The sequence below is a fragment of the Quercus suber genome, unplaced genomic scaffold (assembly GCF_002906115.3).
Source record: "Quercus suber isolate HL8 unplaced genomic scaffold, Cork oak 2.0 scaffold_19, whole genome shotgun sequence".
In the NCBI taxonomy this organism is placed as follows: Eukaryota; Viridiplantae; Streptophyta; class Magnoliopsida; order Fagales; family Fagaceae; genus Quercus; species Quercus suber.
Window position 1 is genome coordinate 889032 of NW_027069484.1, and position 22625 is coordinate 911656.

The 22625-nt window shown below is 33.9% G+C and overlaps 3 protein-coding genes across 3 annotated transcripts; 1 reads left to right on the forward strand and 2 right to left on the reverse strand.

Annotated features, from left to right (window-relative positions):
* The first annotated feature begins 2141 nt into the window (after positions 1 to 2141).
* LOC112014949 (GDSL esterase/lipase 4-like) lies at positions 2142 to 3844 on the forward strand. Its single transcript, XM_065761664.1, has 4 exons — positions 2142 to 2275; positions 2509 to 2697; positions 3076 to 3354; positions 3436 to 3844. Exons 2-4 carry the CDS (start codon positions 2569 to 2571, stop codon positions 3550 to 3552), a joined length of 525 nt encoding a protein of 174 aa, XP_065617736.1. The 5' UTR covers positions 2142 to 2275; positions 2509 to 2568; the 3' UTR covers positions 3553 to 3844.
* A 651-nt stretch (positions 3845 to 4495) lies between these two features.
* On the reverse strand, positions 4496 to 7583 carry LOC112014917 (probable serine/threonine-protein kinase PBL21). Its single transcript, XM_024047304.2, has 6 exons — positions 7149 to 7583; positions 6964 to 7073; positions 6084 to 6885; positions 5559 to 5786; positions 5331 to 5480; positions 4496 to 4901 (listed from the first exon to the last, which is right to left on the reverse strand). Exons 1-6 carry the CDS (start codon positions 7395 to 7397, stop codon positions 4686 to 4688), a joined length of 1755 nt encoding a protein of 584 aa, XP_023903072.2. The 5' UTR covers positions 7398 to 7583; the 3' UTR covers positions 4496 to 4685.
* Positions 7584 to 10757: 3174 nt separating this feature from the next.
* LOC112015085 (uncharacterized) lies at positions 10758 to 14139 on the reverse strand. The gene is made up of 3 exons (XM_024047453.2): positions 13465 to 14139; positions 12001 to 12120; positions 10758 to 11153 (listed from the first exon to the last, which is right to left on the reverse strand). The coding sequence occupies exons 1-3, from the start codon at positions 14023 to 14025 to the stop codon at positions 11142 to 11144; spliced, it is 693 nt and encodes a 230-aa protein (XP_023903221.1). The 5' UTR covers positions 14026 to 14139; the 3' UTR covers positions 10758 to 11141.
* Between the last annotated feature and the right edge of the window lie 8486 nt (positions 14140 to 22625).

The following is a 22625-nucleotide window of genomic DNA, read 5'->3' on the forward strand; positions in this document are numbered from 1 at the left end:
AGAAACGGTATCGTCAAAAACATTGAGGGAGAGAGCAGAAAAGTGCTAGCAAGACAGAGAAGAAGAACAAGAAGATGGGGTGCGATCTCAAGTCTGATAGCATCTCACGGTGATTGAAGTTTCAGCCTTCAACAATGGCGGTATGCCTGTAAGTGCCAAAAAATTTTCAGAAAAAAACCTTTAACGGTCTGACCTGTAAGAACCGTTTACGGTTTTGAAACCGGAAGGTTCAACCGCGGTAGGTACGGTTCACTGACTTTCTCACATAGGCCGGTTCTTGGAGCTTAAACGTGAACGATTTCCGGTTAATCCGGCCGGACCGGACGGTCTAATCCGAATTTAACAACTTGCTATTTATGAGTTTCACTACATTTTTAATACTATTTATAAGTTCCATTATAATATTTTAATTAACTTTTATTTTTATTTGTAGTACTATTAACAATAATTTTTCAATTTCAACAAAATAAACGGTGTCACACACCTCTAATTTTACTTGATTTTGATTTTAAGAAAATTTATTTCTTGATATAGAAGTAATTTTGGTACTTCTTGTGACGAATGAATTTATTTTATTTTATTTTTTGGGGCTAAGTTGAAGAAAGGTATTCTTAGAAGTTACAGATCTAAAGCCCATTGCAGTGTAGGCCAAGCCCAATACTTTTTGAGTATGTCCAAACTTAATGGTGATGTGTTATTGGTGTACAGTACTCAATGCCCATTGCCCAAAATAAAACAATGTAGCAAGACAAAACGGAAGTAAAAGAAAGAAAGGGAAAGGAATAATGTCATTTGGTCTACGTCTCCAAAAGAAAGTTATTAATAAACACATCTTACTATGTATTAAAATGAAATTGAGTAACCTAAATAGGAGATTAATACAACTTACAAGGCTTGAAGTACAAGTAGAATTAAGATTGTTTTGCTTTCGCACCAAGTAAAATTGGACTAAGGTTTTCTTGCTTGTGCACTAAGTAGGATTGGACTTGAGTTTTGACAAGAACTAGCTGTAAAATCATGCGATGTGTGGGAATATATAAATATTATGTAACAAGTTGTAATATATAAAAAGTAACAATTATTTCAAGTATTTTTTTTTTAAAGGTTTCTACAAATATTTTTTTAATCTTTTTATCTCTTTAAATATATCATATTATTATTTTTTGTATGTTTGATTAATATTTTTTTTTAAAGTGAACCATATTTTTTTAACTTTTGTTATAGTGTGTTATATTTACCTAATATAGAACTAAACTTTATAGGTTTTAAATTTATTATTCAGATTTCTCCTCTCTTAAGGAATAAGAAGATCATCATAATAATAAAAACTTAGCACAAAATTATAATGTTATCTTAACCAAAATTAAAATGAAATCAAAGGAATAAAAAATAAACTTTACAATAATTTATTACTCAAACAATTGGTAGGCATCTTCAAATTCATAGTAATGTAAATTGTGTTTTGATATGAACTCAAATTCTTATTTCCTTTTTTTTTTTTTTTTTTTTCTAAATATTAACCCAAACCAAAGTTATTAAAGGAAGAGAGAAGACTTTGTGATGGAAAATTAAAAAAGAAAAAAAATACAATATCAAAATACATATTTTTTATAATAAAAAAAAAAACAATTAACCTTAATCAGAGTTATAAGAAATAACAAAAATCCATCAAAAGAAAGTAGAGAGAGAGAGAGAGAGAGTACTCACAATTTTTTTGTGGAAAAAAATATGGATTAAATGAGAGATAATATCAAATTTATACAAAATAAAATGGAGAGAAGAAGAGTGAAAATATAAAATATATGAAAAGATGAAGAAAGTGTAACGGTAAAGTAGAGAGTAGTAGGAAGATAAAGAAACAAAGGGGGAACGGAAAGATTAGAGTAAGTGTAACAATAAATGTGGACTAATAGGAAGAACAAAAGGTTTTTTATTTTTATTTTTTATTATTTAATAATAGGGAGAGTAAAAAAAAAAAAAAAATGTAGAAAATAAGTGGAAGATGTGACTGCTGATGTGGTTCAATAGGAGTATAGCAAAAATAAATGTTAAACTTTGGCTTTTATATATATATATATATATAGGCTTGATATCTTTGACAAATATTAAACCGGGCAACTGTAAATACTTTAGCCATTCTAGTTATGGAGTTGTGTAAAAGTAAGCTATTGGTAATTATAGTGACAAGAAAGAAGTGTTCATTCGGTAATTGCAGATTCTGGTCAGTGGTCATGGTTGATCTGGTCTTAGAAAAAACCATCCACCCTTTGTTTATGTAAGTATACATTCTTGGTTGAAATGACAGCTTTACTTGCACTTGCTTGTATCTTTGTAAAACTGCTTTGATTATAAATCCTCCAAAGATGTTATTGATGAATTATAGAAGCTGCATTGAAAATTTGAAGCATGCAATATATTTTTGATCGACACAAAAAAACTTTAAAATATCAGTTTCTTTTCTCACTTTCTAAAGATGGGCTCTTCTATTCCTATTCTTGTCTGCTATAGTCCTTAGCATGGCAGACGCAGACTAACCAACAACTTTTATACTGGGGGACTCAATAGCTGATGTTGGGACCAAAAATTTCATACCAGGAAGCCAAGCAAGAGCCAATTTTCCTTACAATGGAATTGATTTTCCTCACTCTAGACCCACTGGAAGGTTCAGTAATGGCTTTAACAGTGCAGATGTTCTTGGTTAGTATACTTCTAGCACGCCCTCGTTAAATTGAGAAACGGTAAAGATTAAATGAGAATAAATTCTGGTTTTCGTATATATTCCTTGATGTCATAGTGAAGAACTTAAATTTAAGATGAATCGATCTCTGTGTTATTGCATAAAGATGTGACAGGTTGTAATATTCTGATCAATGGTTGATAATCACACCATACATATTGTAAAAGGCTAACTAATGTTGTTGCCTAGTGGCAGTTTAAAATGTATCACAAAGAACTCTGCAAGGGCATGATGGCTCATTATTTCCTAAAGAAATATGTAATATATATATATATATATATGAAATCTTTATTCCTCTTTAAGCATTATATTGATTGAGTTTATCATATTGTCCTCAGTTAACGTTAATGAAATTTGGGAAAGAAAATACTCCATCCTCATCCAAAAACCAAAAGAAAGTCATTTCTTTGGCTGTGCAAATACTGCAATTTCCCAGAGTCCAAAACGATCTTATGGGTACAATGGGTCAAGCAGCAATGGAAAAGTTTCTTTCCAAGTCTTTGGTCTTCATTAGCATTGGTAGCAATGATATCTTTGCATATTACCATTCAAACAGTTCTCTATCAAAGCAGGATTTCATGTCCAATTTATTACTCACTTATGAGAACCACTTAAAGGTAACATTTCTCTCTCTCCTCCTCACACCAACACGCAGTAATTTAGTCTGATATTTTACTTGGGTCATGCTAATGTGACAGGATCTACTCAATCTTGGAGCAAGGAAATTTGGCATTATGAGTGTTCCGCCAACTGGTTGTTGTCCATCTCATAGAATCTATAATGCTACTGGGGGGGTGTTTAGAGGAGTTGAATGACCAAGCAAGAGCTTTTCATGCAACTGTTGATTCCCTATTGCGCAACCTCAGCTAAGAATTTGAGGGCGTGAAGTACTCTCTTGGAAATACATTTGAGATGACACTCAGTGTTATTGAGGACCCACTTTCATTCAGTAAGCAATTCACTACTAGAAAAATATTTCATGCATTTATATATGTAAAGGAAATGTTGTTCTTAATTGCAATGTATTGGCCCCTCGGCATTTCTATCTACTGAGTTGCTTATTTTGAAGACACTCTATTTAATCTCATATGTCCAATTGCCAGTTAAGATTCTAGAGTGTGCTTCTACCACTGCTGCATTTATATTTACATAATTATATAGCAAGTAAGAAAACTGCTGTGGAGTGAGGAAGTTCAATGCAGAATCCATTTGTGATCCAAAAGAAAATCTTTGTTTGAATCATAAGGACCACTTGTTCTGGGATTGATTTCACCCGACACAGGCTGCTTCTGAGTTTGCAGCTATAATTCTCTATGGCAGTCCACCAACATTTGTAGCCCCTATTAACTTCTTCCAGTTAACCAATGCCTAGTAGCCAATGTAATCCTTGGGGCTTCCTAGCAATTGTATTGCAAAAAAGAACTGTTTTTCCTTTTTTTTTTTTTTTTTTTTCTATGATCTCCTTGTATGCTTTTGTCATTATAATGTTAGTAATGCACTGACACAAATAAATGTGAAAGCATAATTTTGATCTCATTGTTCAATAACTTTAATCTACAATTGGATGATTGTTATGATTATCAAAAGAACCTGATACTTCAGATGTGGGCATATATTTTTCAGCCTCCTAGTTGACAAACCCTGCATATTGGCATCAGGATTTGATAATTTGGATTCCCAGAAATATATGGCAGTGATTTTGAGTTATTATGTAAAATATAAGAAGAGAAATAGATTTTAGTTTTCAATGAGATACCATTAAGAAAATAGTACAGTTAACTTAATTGTGAGACATTTACAGTGCAGAGATATCATACCAAAATAGATAGAAATTTTTGTTTACAATAGGCCTGTCAAGTTAATTTTAGCAATTAATCTAGTTACTGTCTTAAACAAACCGGAGATCAACTTGCAAATCAGTTCATTTTGGAGCTCATTCACTGTTTGATCATTGAGCTTGCATTTTCAGATTACTTTTTCCTATATAAACATTGCCTTGAAAGCTTGTAGAGATTGTCTCAAAATAGTCCATAGCTTCATTAGTGGATGAATCATCTTGTCCCCATTGGCTGCTTTCACCTGTGGAACTAATTTCATGCAGTGACTCATCTCTTTCCTTCTGCATCTTTAGCCAGTGTTCTGGCTCCTCAAATAACTTCACTATCTGCCAAAACAAAATAACAACCTTGTTAATTTGAACAATCAGTCTATACGTGAACTTTAAACATTTCTGCATATAATAGAATTCATTTTTCCAATGACATGAAGTCCTACCAGTTTTTTAAGTGGCCAACAAAGTGAAAAATATGAGGTTCAAGTTCTGCAGATTAATTTGTTCTGCCTAAATGCATCCTGATTTAGATTAAGAAAGAGTAGGACAATGTAATGTACACAGTTCAATTTTTTGAGCTTCTACCATGTTTATATTGAAGTAATTTTTGGGATTGAAAATACCTAGGCAGTTGGGAAAAAGTTAAAATTGTTTGTTACTGGCATAACGAAGAGAACTTATAACAATAGCGTTGGGAAAAAGTTAGAACTGTTTGTTACTGGCATAACGAAGAGAACTTATAACAATAAGCCGGAATTTTACCGCTTTCATTGTTGGCCTTCTAAAAGATGAATGCAAGAGACACAGGCTTGCTGCACTCATCATTATTTCTATCTCTTCTTTGTCAAAGTCTTCATGCAGGTAAGGATCTATTAGATGTTCGCGTATGCCACAGTTGAGTAAAGACCTTGCCTGCATCTCAAAGGAGCAGAACTTAGATGAAGAATATTTTCTTTAAAGTATCATCAAAGCCAAACTTTCTTCTATTACCCAAAGGACTAAGCTTTCATGATTTTCCTGGTTGGTCTGAATAGCCTCTTTGCCTGTAATGAGTTCCAGAAGCACAACTCCAAAGGAGTAAACGTCTGTCTTCTCATCAATTGTTCCATACATCATGTACTCAGGGGCTAAATATCCAAAGGTCCCAACAACATTAAATGACTTTTCTGTGACTAGCTGAGATTGTTGAAGTACAATTGCCTCTCCAAAATCTGACAGCTGACAGGAGAAAACCAAAATAATTTGTAAGAATGGAAACTCATGTAAATACATAAGTAGATTATTTAAAAAGATATTCATAAAGAAATTCATAGTTAGGTATTTTTAATACAATCTCATGTTTTAGAAATTAATTGATCATGCAATGAAAATGAGCAGGCTGTTTCAGAGAAAAGTAATCACCTCCAATTAGTATTTACTTGAGCAGCACTTGGTTATACCTTTCTACAATATACAAATCCCATCTTAATGGATTTAAGTTGATTAAATTGATGATAGTATGAACAAAGAACTTACTTGTGGTTGACAATTGTCAGAGAGGAGAATGTTAGATGACTTCACATCTCTATGAATTATAGGAGGGTTACAAGAATGATGAAGGTACTCCAGTGCCTTTGCCACACCTACTGCAACCCTCATCCTTTCACTCCACTTGAGTTGTCTCAAATTTTGCTTCAGGCTTCCATTGAGTAAATTGTACATGATTGCACGCATGTCTTCGTGATTACAGTAACCAATCATCTGAACTATGTGTTCATGTTTTATTCCAGACAGCAAGTCTATTTCTCGGAGAAGATCATCTGCTGACCAATGTGTGAGTTTAAGGATTTTCACTGCTGCATTACGGCCTTCCTCCAGGTTTGCTTGGTACACCTTACTGTGGCCGCCTTCTCCAATCACCATATCAGGGCTAAAATTGTTAGTTACACAACGAAGCTCTTCTGGTGTGTAATGCCTGCAGGATCCCTCCTCTTCTAGTAGTTCCAATCTCTGAAATAGTTTTTTTCTGATGAACTCTGGAACTTGTGCTGTGTTCTTGACTTTATATAACCCTGTTTTATTAATTTGTTGTGCTGATGATGACGTTGAGCAAGATGGTGCCGTCAATGACTTTCTCAAATGCCGGGTAGGAATCGATTGATCATAGCAAGTGTGATGTAATGGAGATGACAAAGAAGTTTGAAGGACTGCCCTTGAAGAGCCTTGTTGGGAAGTCCCCTTCATATGAATTAGGATTTTTCCTATGCCATCGAGGACCAAAAGAGAGCAAGTGGGAGGCAACCTTTCCAGACAATTAGTAATAACCAAGTCATTGGGCCTGCATAGCAAATAGACTCATCAGAGAGAGAGAGAGAGAGAGAGAGAGAGAGAGAGATTTGGTTTATGGTTTCATTACCCTGAAGGGCTGCATCCAAGTGCAAGGATAGTTGCATAGTTGACTCTTACTTGATGGGTTAATTCAGATATATATGAGTCTCCTATACTAACCTTAACTTGGAAATCCACCTGCATAAATAAGCAGCAAGTTAAAACATCACCTTGCTCTCTAGTTTCTCCATTCCATTACAAAATGTGGAATACCTGCTTAGACTTGCATATATCTTCATGGATTTGGAAAGTGTTTGGATCAATTGTATCATCTGGAACCTGAACATGAATAGCTAGCACATTATCCCCTGGCTTGGCAACTGAATTGAGTAATTGAAGTAGCATCACTCTACTGCAATTATCAGCTTTTAAGCCTACAATGATCGTCTTCTTCTTCACTTTTTTTGACCAGAGGAGTGATGGCAATCGGATACCAATTCCAAGTTTTCTTCCAACCATCATAAACAATGTGGACCTCTTATTTTCTTTGGCCGCTATCTCTATCTCATTCTAGACCTCGGTGATGGTTTTTCCCTCCTTTGATTTGATGATGCCTTAGATTTTCTGTTGGCTATATGTGTTAGACTGATGGAATGTGATCTCTTCTAGTCCATTTTTCATAAAATTCACCTTTAGGTGATGGGTTTGAGCATTTACTAAAAGTTGGTCAGTACTTATGACAAAATTTAGCCAGGTTCAAGTTACCCAAAAGAGCGAAGTAATGACATGTCGCGGCAGTTACATGGTACAGTATAAAAGACTGATGGAAAATTTTCCTGCATAACTTCTCCCATAAATTTTTATCTTTCCTCCACAGGTTTGTACTAAAAAAAGAGTAAAATGCATTTAAGGCTAATAATCTTTAGAAGAAGTCAGTGAAGATTACTCACTGCACTAAATTATAAACATGTGAGATTCTCTTTCATTGTCATGATTCATGAATCACATTCCATTGTCTCATTTTAGGAACAAGAACGCAGATTGCAGGACAATCATTTTAGATCAACCTTTCATAACAAAGAATGAAAAATAAATGAATACATAACGTTGCACTAAGTAACTCATATTGATCATTTGGTCTAATAAGCAGAAAAGGGTCTTTCTCCTTATTGAGATGGGGGAAAACGAAATGGGATTATATTGCACTTCCTAAGTATCCTTTCATAATTTTAACTCAAGAAACCATAGGTTTATCTTTTAAGAATGTACTAGCTCCTAAATTGTGACTAAGATTTGAACAATTGAAACAAAATCCAGACTATTCAGATCTTGGTCCATAAATCATAATGAGAGATGAAATTGGAAATGGCAATTGTGCCTTCTGATCCGGGCAACTAAACAGGAACAATATAGCGAGTAACTAAACTCGAATTGGGTAGGCAAGTAACTAAACTAAACGAGAGGCTAAACTCGAATTGGGTAGGCAAGATGTGAAGTTATTGGTTTAGTACAGATTGAAGAAACATAATTGTAGAAAATGGCATTCAAGACACAAATGTGTCATCAGTGTAGCAATTAATCACATCACCAAAAAATTATAATTCAGGCGTACGGCATTTTGGAGTTATATTAAGTAACTTATGTAGCATGAGAATTTTATGATGTAGCTCACTTATTACAAAAAGAAATATGTATCAATATCATCCAGTGGGGTCAAAACTCACTTAAAAAATCTTAAGTTGATTAAAAAATTATCATTGTTCATTTCTTTTTTGCAATCAAAACTAAATGGAAAAAAAGCGGACAGATTGATATAATTTACGCAATAAGAAGATGATATTTATCCTTGTTATGTGCTATGTACATTGCACAACTCACTTAATTCAATTAACCAAGTGAGTCATGTGCATTGCACATGATGAGACACATGTCATCTTTTTATTGATGGTTGGAGCTTAAGCTCAAAAAAAGTTTGGAGCAAACTTTTTTCTTATTAAAAATACCCTTTTATTGAGACACTATCTTAACTATTTTAAGATGAGTCTATCGAGCTAAGAACATAATATGTAGTACCAAAAAAGAAAACAAAAAATACTAAGAAGTACCACTTCATCTTGGCTCAAGATGGAATAAAGGTGGCTCAATTTATGACCTAGAGCACATAGCAAACACAACTATTATGATTCTTAAATGAATACAACTATTATGATTCGGAACAACTAAGACAGTCAAACATTAATATCAAACGTTTCTATCAAAATCAATAGATTTATTTTAAAGTTTGATCTAACCCTAGCTGTGAAATCCGCAGAAAAAGAGCACAATAAAGTTTCAAGATGGTAAGAACATTTTTAATAAGAGATGTACCTAGCCGATGTTGCCTCAACTAGAGCACATGCATTATTGTTGCATTTAATAGTATGCTATCTACTCGATAAAAAAACATAACTATATGTTCTACACTGCCAAAGCTATTAAAACTGATAGGTAAGCAAATGACCCTCAGATTGTAATACAACTATCATTCGGCAGGGGACCAGAACTACAACTACCACCTGAGTACACTTATCACTTTTGGATCAAGGAACCATTACACCCTTGCATTTATCCAGTGGGTCTAACCCTCCAACAAAATTTATTGTTATCAAAGACATTTATGTTGAGTGGCACAAGGCCTGTAGCAACTCCTTCAAATGAAAACAAATAGTTTTGGAAAATTTCAGGAAACTTTAGGCTGAATACAAATGGATAGTCCAAGCATTTTTACAGCACCAACTCCCTAGTGACACATTGCCTCTTGGGCAATAAAGCTAGTTAAATAATGAGAATGTAACCCTTGTTATAGGTATACCAAGTCAGCCATGTAAGGAGTGTGCATGGGTCGGGTTGGGTCGTGTTGATGGTATTTTTTGACCCAACCTACCATGATGGGTCAAAAAAAAAAATTCAACCCAACCCAACTCACATGGGTCAGGTTGAACCTATGGGTTTGATAAAATTTTATTATTATTATTATTATTAAATTGAGTAGAAAAAATATATAAATATTAATATATTAAAAAAATCCAAAGATTAGTATCAATGTAACTCTTTAAAGGCAAACAACACTAATAACTAAACAACAATAGTAATTTACTAGATTTGTGTGAACTAATTGGCTTTTATATAAGATAGGAAGAGCTTGTTATTCTAAAAAATTTATTAATATATATATATATATATATATATATATTAAATTAGTATTAGTAGAAGGAACCAAGGAAGTGTTGTTCTACCGCTAGTTTTTTTTTTAATTATTAAATATATAATATATATTTAAATATATATAATATATATATAAATGCCCTACAACTGGTCTTAAAAAAAATTATATATATATATATAATATATTTTAAATATATATTAAATATGGTGGGTTGGATCGGGTCGTGTTTAACAAGTTTGTAATTTTATGACCCAAACTCAACCCAACCCACTATAAAAAAAAATTTGTAACCCAACCCGGCAGGTCAGGTTTGGCGGGTCGATAGGTTTTCTGCACATCCCTCCAAGCCGGATGAGTGAATACCATGTGATTCAATTTAATACATGTGAGGAGTTTGTCTCACTAACTTCCCATTTTGTATTCACTCCTTGGCTTTGTCACATGACTAACTTGATATGCTTGTAACAAGAGATACTTTCTCATAGAAAATACAGGGCAGGCCCAGTGTACTGTTTATCGGGTTTTATCATAACAATCATCTTACCTTAGTAGCTATGTGGGGCCTTATAAATACTGACCAAGCCCAAAACTTCTTACTTAGGGAATTGGCACATCATCAAATAGCAGCAAGGAAGTTTGGGATGCAGATTGCAGACCCAAAGCTCATGATATCAATATTCAGCATCCAACATGGAGAGGAAGACAAGGTGTCAAACACCCTCCAAAGTAACCATTTAGCATATTCTTTGTTTTACAATGAAAAGAAAATAGTAATACTCACATTTTTTCATACCAATACCATTTCTCTGCATATACACCAGTCAATTGTTTATAGGGGACCAAAAAAAAAAAGGACGGCTATAACCGAATAGATAGAAATCCCATAGGCTAAAGAGTAAAGACGGCAATGTTTCTCTTAATCAAGTTTTATTAAGTGCAAGCAGACACTGCATGTATAATAGGCCAGAACCACATATAGTATACAAACTACAAATGCTCTGCCACAAGTCAAAATGCTGTGAAAACTTGCCCACTGTTCAAGGTTGAGCAGCTGTGATCACTCACTCAGAAACCTGCACATGCAGAATTTAAATGTAAGCCAGTGACAGAGTTGATATGGAAAAAGTTAAGAACAACACATTGACGGTTGACCAAATAAACCATAAACCATATAATAGTCTGTTCTTCGAGTAATTCAAGAGCCTGAATATTAAAATGTATTTAGTGTAGTCTGTACACCATATATGATATGAAGAAATAGGGATGTTACAATGGAGTATGAACCTTTATTCAGTTCTTAATGCAAGGAGCACAATCAATCTTATTTCAGAATTTATCATTTTTTCCAGATTTAATTTTTGAATTTTGAACTAGATTCTTTTTTTAATTTAAATTTAGTCGTAATGTTGTTGAGAATTTCTTAGGATGAATTTATGGGATGTATTTTGCTTGATTGAATATATGGGATGAATTTAGTTGTAATGAATTTATGAGATGTACCCCTGGAATCCCTATTTTATTTTTAAAATATTCCAAGAAATGTTTTGAGTAGTGCAATTTGATTTTTTTTTTTTTTTTTGATAGGTGCAATTTCAATAAAAATTTTCATATTGGAGAATGTTCTCTAAGTTTGGTGGTGATTCCAAGCACGAATCTACCACTTCGGATTATATATATATATATTATATATATTTCTTATTTCTAATTTTCCAACCTTTGTCTACTTATCAAAAAAAAAAATCCAACCTTTGTCCACACAAGTTCTCCACGTAGAACTAATCATAAAGCATAGGAAAATAACAAGGACAATATTATTTTTACCTAACATCTGAAAGTAACACAAGGAAACATTATCTTATAAAATCAACATTCAGATTCATCTCAAAGGCCATGGTTGAGAAGATGAATTCAAAAACTTACCTGGTTAAGAGGATTGTCCGGAGATTTCTTCCATAACTTCCATATCATGTCCTTGTATTGATTGTGAGTAAGGCCCGGTTTCTCTTCCTTCAGCTTGGGGAGCTCGGCTTCCTCAAAAGCCTACAGTTATACAAGAAATCAACACTGAATTTCCAGCAACGAGTCTTTTTCATTTTTCTTGGGAAAAAGATAAATTAACTATTAAACCCCAAGAGGTAGCATATGACCCTTAAAATATTTTTCATCCAACTTATCAAAAGAAAAGGAAAAGAAGGCTTCTAACTACAGACTCCAAAGCTATAGAAGAATAAGAATAAGCCCAAAAAAAAAAGCTACGAAACCAAGTGCAACTATACAGCAACAAAATTATATCAAACATAGGACAGATAAATGACAATTTTGGCATGTATGAAGAGTCAGATATATTAACCGACTTCCAAAGTACTACTCATAGTATGGTGCACGTGATTAGAATTGGGAGTGTGAGTGCACGTTGAGCAAATAATTTATATAATCTCTTTTGGGACACAAACTTTGAGTTGGAAATAAAGAAACAATCTGCACTGCACACAACAAATACGAGTGTGTATGTGCACACAGTCAAGAGAGAGTGCTAAGAACATCAGCACCTCCAACATATCCTTTCAAGGTACATTGTTCTCTTCTCCTTCAAAGCTTCACTTAGACATCAAAGTTCATAAAGGTCGCAGGTCATTGCATATTAACATTACATCTCCTGCTTCAAGTTCTTTCTATATCAAATTTGGACAATCCTTATCCAGCTCTTCATCATCATCCATTCTTTATCAAAAATCTCCTCATTGTAAACCATTCTTATGTCCCTTCCCATAACACAAATTTGATTCATATCAGCCATCCCCTAACCCACTTAAACAACATTCCTGTTTAGATATTCATCAGCTACCATATGAGTCTGATTCCCTCAACCTCTCCCAACGATACGCTCTCTTGTGGATACACTACGTCGCCCCAATTTACAATTAACACATCTATGATCTATCTACCACACAATTCCACCCAAACTAAGCAAAAGTTTTCACATTTACTAACTTAACATTGCCAAATTTACCGAACTCATCTTAAAGCTCAAAAATCTCATAATTAATGTAGTGATACTAACTTAAAATTGCATCATTGATAACCTACATTGTAATTTCCAGCATTAGTCACAATTCTACAATCTCCTACTCTCACAGTACCTAGAGCTCCATTTCACACAAAATAAACCCTAGCAGAAAGAAAAACAATTTATCCACAACAACACCAACAATTTAAACTTCATGTTAAGTGCTTCAATTCTATATAATTGTGTTCAATTCGATGAAAAGTTGCTCACTTTTGCGATTTCATACAAAGATGAATTCAAAAAACCCTAACTGTACAAAAAAACTTGAAATTCAACACAAATTTCACAAATTCACAGCAATCAAAACCTAGGCATACCTTGAACGAAGCCTTGAGCCTTCTCTCCGGGTGCCGATCGACCGGCAAGGGATCCGCAACACTGATCTGAGCGATGGCCTCTTCAACCGACCTCGCCTCAATGATCGAATCATCGCGATTCGTATTCGACACGAGCACCGTCCTCTCATACTCCTCCTCCTCCGCCGTGCGGCTATGTTTCTTCTTCCCCTCTTCAGCTTTCTTCTGCATCTCCGCTTGCTCCTCCTCGCGACGCCGCCTCAGCTCAGCCTCGGTCACTTTCGGGACCGGAATCGAAACGCGGCTCGCTTTCTTGTCCACCTTCTTGCTCGCCGCCTTCTCCAGCTCCTTCTCTTCCAATTCCGCTTGCTTCTTCGCCTCGGCCCGCCGCGCCGCCGCTTCGGCCTTCTTCTCGGCTTCCTCCTCCCTCTTCTTGGCGGCGCGTGACTTCGCTCCCTCGGCTTCGCGCCAGTACAGCTCCTCCTTCTCACGCGCCTCCCGGTCTTTGCGCTCCGATTCGGTGGCGCTCTTCCGAGCCCTAGCCGCCTCGGCTTTGCTGTTCACTCCCAACTTCTTCGGCATCGTTTCGATCGCGAAACGACGTCGTCTAGAGGATAATCTCTCTCCCTGTTTGTGTGTTTTTGTGAGAACTCACCGACTGGTAAAAAGGGCGGTTATGGATTTTAGAAAAAGTGGTGACTCTGGTTAAAAACTTAAAATGAAACAATAAAGGATGTTATAATTTTTGGGCCAAAAATGTTACTTTTAATGGGCCTTTATTGGGCCACTTAGAGTCAATAATACATAATGGGCTTCTTATAATGAAGAGTTTATTTTTAATTTTATGATTTTTTTGGGGTAAATTCTATTAACCTACTACTTGGGTTTGGGCGGATGTCAAACAGATTCACGGTATTTCAAAACTAACAAATTTGGTCTCTAAGAGAGAAGAGAAAAATGACTATTGGGTCTAACAGTATTTAGAGACTAAGTTGAGTTTATGAACCAAATTGGCCAGTTTTGAAATGTCTTGAACTTGTTTGACATTAACCCAAACCTCAAGATAGGTTAATGAAATTTACCTTTTTTGTTTTCAAGAATACTACAAACACGTCCAATTTTATATTATGTTGATGTGATTGAATGTGAGTGGTTGGTCCATGTAAACAAAAATAGACAAAAGATTACCACTATCCACAACCAATCGTATTAATATGTTGCAAAATTTTGTCCTTTTTTATTATTATCATTTTTTCTTTTCTTTTCCCTTTTTGCTAGATAAGTAAATGAAGATGATTGATTGATGAGGGTTATAGGTGGTGTTGTTCTTAAGCCTTTTTACTAGGTAAGTATTTGAAGGGGATTGACTGATAAGGTTTATATGTGTTGTTCTCAATACCTACTTAGCTTGGCCACAAGCTCAACAAAGATAGTCCAACTCTGTTAATTCTCCGACCCCATTATTTTATATAAAACTACATCCAAAATATGGCTACATGGTTGTATATAATGCTGAGAGCAACCTTAGTGCTAGAGCTATAGTGTTATCTTTTATGGCCATTGGTGTTCGATGTCAACAAGATCTAAAGCTCTAGTTAACATTCAAATTAAAGTGCATCAGGTAATCTGGTACATTCATTTGTGCAGAAAATTCAGAAGCTAGTAGATCAAAGCAGCCAGTAGTTGATTCGTGGAGGATTGTATGGAATTCTCCTATTATTCCAAGACATGCTTTCATATGCTGTTTGGCACTTAGAAACAAATTGATAACCCATGACAGACTCATATGACTATGACTATAAGTGCTTTTTGTAGAGGCAGTGCTGGGCTGAAATAATCTTAAGTTGGGTTTTCAAAGCTTTGAGGGGAAAGGGTCTTAGATTCTTTTGTTTGCAAGGTGGCTTGGGCAGCTTCTGAGCATCACATATGGTTGCAAATAAATTTTGGAGAGAGCATCATTCAAACCATCAAATGGGATGTGAAATCTAGAGCTGGTTGCTGCATGAAGTCTTAAGACTCTGCCGACAGAATAGGACCGAATATGACTAAATTGGACTGAATAGAAGCAAAGTTGACCACATGACCAAATTGGACTGAATAGAAGCAAAGTTGACAGAATATGACCAAATTCGACCGAATAGGACTAAATTGGACCTAATAGGACCAATATGGACCGAATTGAACCAAAGTAGAAAGAATAGACTGAACAGGACCGAATACGACCAAATTGGACAGAATAGAACTACATTGGACTGAATAGGACTAAATTGGAGTGAAGAGAACAGAATAAACAGAATTGGACAGAATAGTACCAAAGTGGACCAAAATAAGACCGAATAAGACCACACTGGACCGAAGAGGATATGATGGACCGAATTAGACCAAAGTGGACTGAATAAGACCAACGTGGACTGAATAGGACTGATGTGGACCAAATAAGACCGAAATGAACCAAATAGGACCAAAGTAGACAATGCTTGAAGCAAATGTTACATTTTGTATATTACATTATTATACCTTATTACAAAATAATTATAAATCCATTACAGGAAGATTTAGCTATTTCTCTCTCTCTCCCTGCACATTACTTGTATCATATATCCAATGAATCATTAATTATTATATACCATTATTTGGGGAAGCAAAATTTTTAATTATCAATTTTGAAAAAATGCAGAATTTTTGAATGAGAAAATTTGTCAATATTTTTTCTTTCAAATATTTCAATAAGGAATACAATGTTCATTTCTTAAATCAAATAGTTGGAATTATTGAATCAAATTTTGCAAGAAAAATAATATATTTGATAAATAACAGTTTTATACTAGTCAATTAAAAGTTCACTTACATAAATCTACACCAAGTAAAAAACTCTTTTGGTGGGGTTTGGATTGGGCGTCTGCGTTTATAAGTTTGCGTTTTCCTCTCTTTTTTTCTTTTTCTTCATTTTTTTCCCTGCGCGTGAATAGTAACATCACATGGGTTCACTGTACAGGGGATAAAAATCACTGTTTACGCACATAGCACTGTTCACGCACTAAAAAATATTAAAAATGAGTCCCATGATACTATTCACACATTTAAAAATTATTTTGCTACAGTATTTTCAGTTTTTAGTTTTAGCAACAATAAATTCTATCCAAATGGACCTGCAGAGATTGAATCTCAAATCTCTTATTCAACAATCATAGACTTTACTGGTTGACCTAACTGAAACCCATAAAACCGCCCTTTTATTGTTATGCTGTTTCATTTTCTTTTCTTTTCCTTTATCATTGGATTTGGGTATTACAATTTACACATGTAGATGCTCCAAGTCCAAAGTTTTTGCAATGTGGGCCAAACTTAGCCCTCATTAGTTGACACGGTGCACTTTGCTCTTTTGCGCTTTTGTTATTCTAATGATTGGAGAAATGAATATATTTGGGCCCTGGGAGAATATATTAGATTTTGCTATTGTTGTGAACCGATTTGGGTATTTGAAGAGTCTGCTTAGGTGATGATTATTGATTTGGATAAATATTGATTATCATCTTGATTTTAATTGGAATCTGTATTCGTTTGTTTGATTTTGTTATAGGAAATGGAGGACATGACCAACATGAGAACAGAATCAAACATAAATCGAAGAGGATTGATTGATGAGGCTTATAGGTGTGGCTCTCAAGCCTTTTTACTAGGAAAGTATTTGAAGGGGATTAACTGTTAAGGCTTATGTGTTGTTATCAAGCCCTTCTAGAAATTAACTTTAATTCTATGAGCTTTTTGATACACTAGATAAAATTAAATTATAGAACTAGAAGGAAAAGTTATTGCCCATAAATTTTCTAAATAGTTCTAGCCTTTCAAATCTATAGTCCATACTTGCAAAAGTGACCAAAGTACACTCTTCTTTTGCTATGTGAAAATAAAATATGGTTGAACTATATGTTCAAATCCGAACAGGTCATCTGCCCAGCTTTACCAAACCTTATCACCACAATACCTACTTAGCTTGGCCACAAACTCACCAAAGATAGTCCAACTCGGGAAAGTCATGAAAGAGCAAGAATGACCTAATATGGACTTACCCAAAAAGCAATTAATTCATATAGTAATCACATTTCTAAAAGACTCTAATCACCTTAGTTTAAATCTTGTCTGCATCAAAAACTCGAATTATCCCTTGTAATAAAAATAAAATTATTATGGAAGGAAAGGCATAGACTCAAATCTCAACCCAACAGAATATTTTTCATCTATTTATTTCATTTTTATAATGGTTGAAACTTAAATGGACCCATCATGTGGATCTATAGCCCAAATAGTAAAGGAGCCCTTTCAAAGCAGTGGCTATTGGCACCTTGTAAATTTTAATGATCATAGTCTAAACATTGATGCTTTGAATTAATTAGCTCAGCTAGTAATATCTTTTATGGTTGAATAGGAGATTTAGGGTCAATTTCTACCTACACCAAAAACTGATTAGTATCTTAATTTGATGATAAAGAGTTATCATCAAAAAATGACGTCATAGGTTGAAACTCTCTAAAAAAAAATTAAGCATTATTTGGATGCCATTAGTATTTGATTATCATGGTATAATGTGTCTCCGTGTTCATTTTACTTGATTTTTTCTTGCATTTAATTTTGTAATATTTTGTTTCTCAAAAAAAAATTGTAATATTTTTAATGAGGTTTTTGTGAACAGGGATGAGATTGGAGCTCTTGTTTATACAAAGGGAATATGCAGGGAGTTATTAGGCTAGCTTTTGGTTTTCAGGATTATGGAATTTATGATGACGAGTCATGATTGACACTCTTATAGAACCAGGAAGTGCTGCAAGCCTTCATTGAGTTTGGGCCCCAAAGAAATGAACTTTCATATTTATTTTTCATGAACTTTGTAAAATGTTTGTAGGCCTTCAATCCAGAGCCCATATTTGTTGAAGTGAACAAAGCTAGCTAGAAGTGTTCAAATAGATAGGTTTCTTGTTATCTACAACCCACAGATACTATTTTGTACGGGTACAGTCTAACACCTGGTCCACTGGATCTAACTAGCTAGCTCGACTTACTTCTCAAAAAAAAAAAAAAAAAAAAAAAAAAAAAAACTAGCTAGCTCGACCTTTTTCACGAAGTTACCTCTTTAGCTCGACCACAAACTCACCAAAGACAACCCAATTTGGGATAGTCTTGAAGAAGCAGGAAAGACCTCAGCTCGGTTTACCCAAAAACTGGTCAAGTTATACGGTATTAATTATGTTCCTATATTTATTTATTTATTTCTTAAAATTATAACTAACAAAATATTTGCTAAAGTCTAAAACATAGAAAATCGTAGATTGGAATAGGCCAACAAAATATTAATCATGTTACTATGACCACACTAGCTAGTAGTTACAATTGTTAATTATTTCACACTAGTATATAACCCCGTGCACATGCACCGGTACATTTATAATAAAAAAATTACAATTACATATATATATATATATATATATGTGAGTTCAAATTAAATTTAGTGTAAGAATTACTACTTATACATTTTTTAAGCTATGAATTTTTAAAATATGTAAGGGTTTTTCATTTTATATATATATATTTTTTTTTTTCAGTTTTTGCACCTAATAATTCATTTGCCACAAAAATTAAAAAATTAGATAGAATATATGACATAAAATTGAACTCTAATTAAAATTCAATTTAGAATTTAATTAAATTTAGATTCTTTGATTTTTGCACATAATAATTCACTTTAAACAAAAATTTAAAAATTAAATGAGAATGTGGCTCAAAATTCGGCTCTAATTTAGAATTTAATTGAATTTTCTTTTAATTTTGACTATTAATATATATATATATATATATTGTAGGGACTCAGTTTGGATTGACCCTGAGTTTGGATGGGTTTTCAGCCCAACAAACACAAACAATAAATTTATAGAGAGTGGGTTAAAGGTTTAGGCGCTGGCCGCCGTTCATCAAGCATGAACTTTTATTTATAAAAAGATACTTAGAATTTCTATACAACTGGGAGGATGCTCCTCAGCCATGGGCCGAGGAAGCCTTTTTCTTTTCTTTTTTCCTCCTCCTTTTTTTACTTTACTTGCTTTCCTTATATAGTCTTCATCTTCCTATCTCCTTATTCCATCTGTTGATCATTCATTTGCCTCTCTTCTGGCCGTCCGTCCCATCAGAGGCTTTATCAGTACTCGAGTGGTTCACTCTGATCAACGTTGCCCTGCTAAGGGGTTATATCCCCATTAATGTGGCCAGGGGGGTTAGGTGAATGCATTAAATGCGAGGGTGACAGCTTACTTTGGATCTGGTCTTTCCCGAAAATCACCCTTGTCGGGCCGAGGATGAGGAGGTCCTCGGCGTGGATTGGGAAAAGAAGCTTTCCCCAATTTAGTCTTGAATAGTCAGTGTTCCTTGGTATGGGCCTTGGGCCTGCTATCCGATGGGCCGAGGCCATCAGGCCCACGGGCCCCACATATATATATTGATTAACCATAGCAACAAAGATTCTAAAAATGGTCCTCCATGTATTTATAGTACCACTGCCATATATTTTTAGTTTTTATTACCATAACAAGCAATAATCACACATGCTCCCTACCAAGAAAGCTGCAGCTAGCCTCTCTGCTAATTAATGGATGTTTAATTTTATCATTAAAAAAAAAAAGGCTTCTCTGCTCAATGATTTACTGTGCGCAACACGAGACATAGGCGTACGTTGCCAGCGCCCCTAGAGCAACATTATAGGCAATGGTTAATAGTCAAGCAATATTTATATACCTATTACGTACCTAGCTGTATATGAATATATAAATTATATAGTTAATATATATCTTGCATAATTTAAGAGAGAGAAAAGGATAGATGCAGATTTTTCTTTTTCTTTTTTTCTTTTTTTAAGGGAGAGATGAAATTATAAAGAAAAATTATATGTTTACAATATGTTTACAATCTTTGGATACCACACAGTTTCATACCTTGCTAAGTTATTAATTTATGATGAGAATAATATTACATTATTACTTTTATATGGATTTATTTTATATGCTATTTTTATTATGCATTAATTACTAATTAATAATATATTAATTAGGTGTCAAGGTAGTGTAAACCTACATTTATCAACAATAGAAGGGTGCCAGCAAAATCAAGTATTAAGTATATGCATGTACCCTCAAGATATTAGTTATGCTCATACATATTGTTATCAACATGGTTTTTAAAAAAGAGATGCTATGTTTACAACAATTTTACTACAAATCACAGGTGATTAGTTGTTATTGGTTCAAATTTGAAACTAACATTACTTTTTTTGCCCCAACAATAACAACCAATAACAACCTGCCATTTAGAATTTGTTGTAAAAATATTGTCGACATATCATTTTTCTTTTTAAAAAGTTCAATTAACTAAGTAAAAGATTTTGAAGCTGATTTTCAAAAGATTTAAGTTTTTTTTTTTTTTTAATAGAGAATTTAAGTCTTAAAAAAAAAATAGAATATACATTTTAAGTAATTAAAAATTATACGATATAAAACAAGTAAGAAATTAAACTTTATTAGTTTTTATAGTTTAACTGACATCTTTTGATGTTTTAACAAAAACATTTATAATTTGAATCTATTTACCTTTATTGTAAGTTTGTAGTTGAATTATGAAATAACAAAGAGAAGAAAAAAAAGGAGAAATAAACTTCAAGAAAGGAAAGGATTATGAAACGAAAATAATTTCAAAGGGCGTTACTGTCATGAAACAAAATTAGTAGAAGTAAAAGTTTAGTTAATGAAAAAAAAAAAAAAAAAAAAAAAACTTGGAGAAATAAAATACTGCTAGTATAGTATTGAGTAAAAGTTTCGTTTAAGCATGCATGTGATAATTAATATACTAAAGCATGCATGTGATAATTAATATACTAAGGCATGCACTTTGCACACCCAGATTTGTTTTTGTTTCCATAATCACGAGAGAGTTTAAACCATGCATTGACCAACAACGTGAGGTGTGCATCATGCTTTGTTTTTTTGCTGAATAGATATGCATCATGCATATTAATCAACAATTGTGGTGATATTCACATTATTCCCGTAAACGTTGTTGGGATTGTTAATTCTTTAATTCTCTTCGTAATCAGCAGCAGCAGCTCCAAAATTTGTAACTCACAAACTAATTAACTAAGCACAAAGACTCAGCGTTTGAGGTCAACTATTCCGTGGTCGTGGGCCCCCAATAAAGATCACAGGCTAAGATTCAACTTAAAGATCACAACTTAATATATTATACTCTTTTTTCCCCTTTTATAATAGCTAGCGGTTGAACTCACTTGATATTGAAATTGTGATTAAGATTGTGTTTGGTTCAATGTAAAATTACTAAAATGTTTTATGATTCTAAAATGTTTTCTAGTGAAAATATTTTTAAGGTACTTGGTTGTATTCCAAAAATTTGCTCTAGAAAACACTTTTTTTCTAACTTCCAAACAAATATTATAATTAAAAATTTCTAATATAAAAATCCAAAGAAAAAAAAATGATACAAAAAATAAGAGATTCAAACCAAATTGATTGTGAGAGAGGGAGCGAGAGAGAGATTGAGAGAAAGAGAGAGAGGTAGATCGAGAAAGAGAGAGATCAATTCATGGGTGGGTCAGATGACTGTAATGGCTTGGTAGCGGTGACTTGGACACGGTGGTTTGATCTAGAGGCGATAGTGACAAGATTGAGGTAGAGACGAAAACATCTAGGGGTGGGTGGTCGACGTTAGTAGTTGGGTGGTCATAGTAGTCCGATCGATTCGTGGGAGGGTTGCTCAACTTGGTCATGGTGGTTTGATCAATTCATGGGTGGATCGCTCAATTGGGTCACGATAGTCTAATCGGTTCATAGGTGGCTCCTCTTTGCTCTCTATGTGCTACTTCATTTATGTTCAAGACTCTCATCTCTTCTCTCTCTCTCTTTAGTTCAAAGAAGTGTGAGTGAGAAGTGAGGTTGAAAATGACATGTATGAAAATAAAAGTGTAATTCATTTTACATCAAAACCGGCCCTATTTTACGGTCAAAGGGAAATGAATTTAGGTTAACCATGTTTTTTAGTCCACACAAACACTCGTAAAGATGTAAAACATTTTTCATAAATTTTTTTTAGTTGAACCAAACGTAGCCTTAGAGAAATATTAGTAGAAGTAA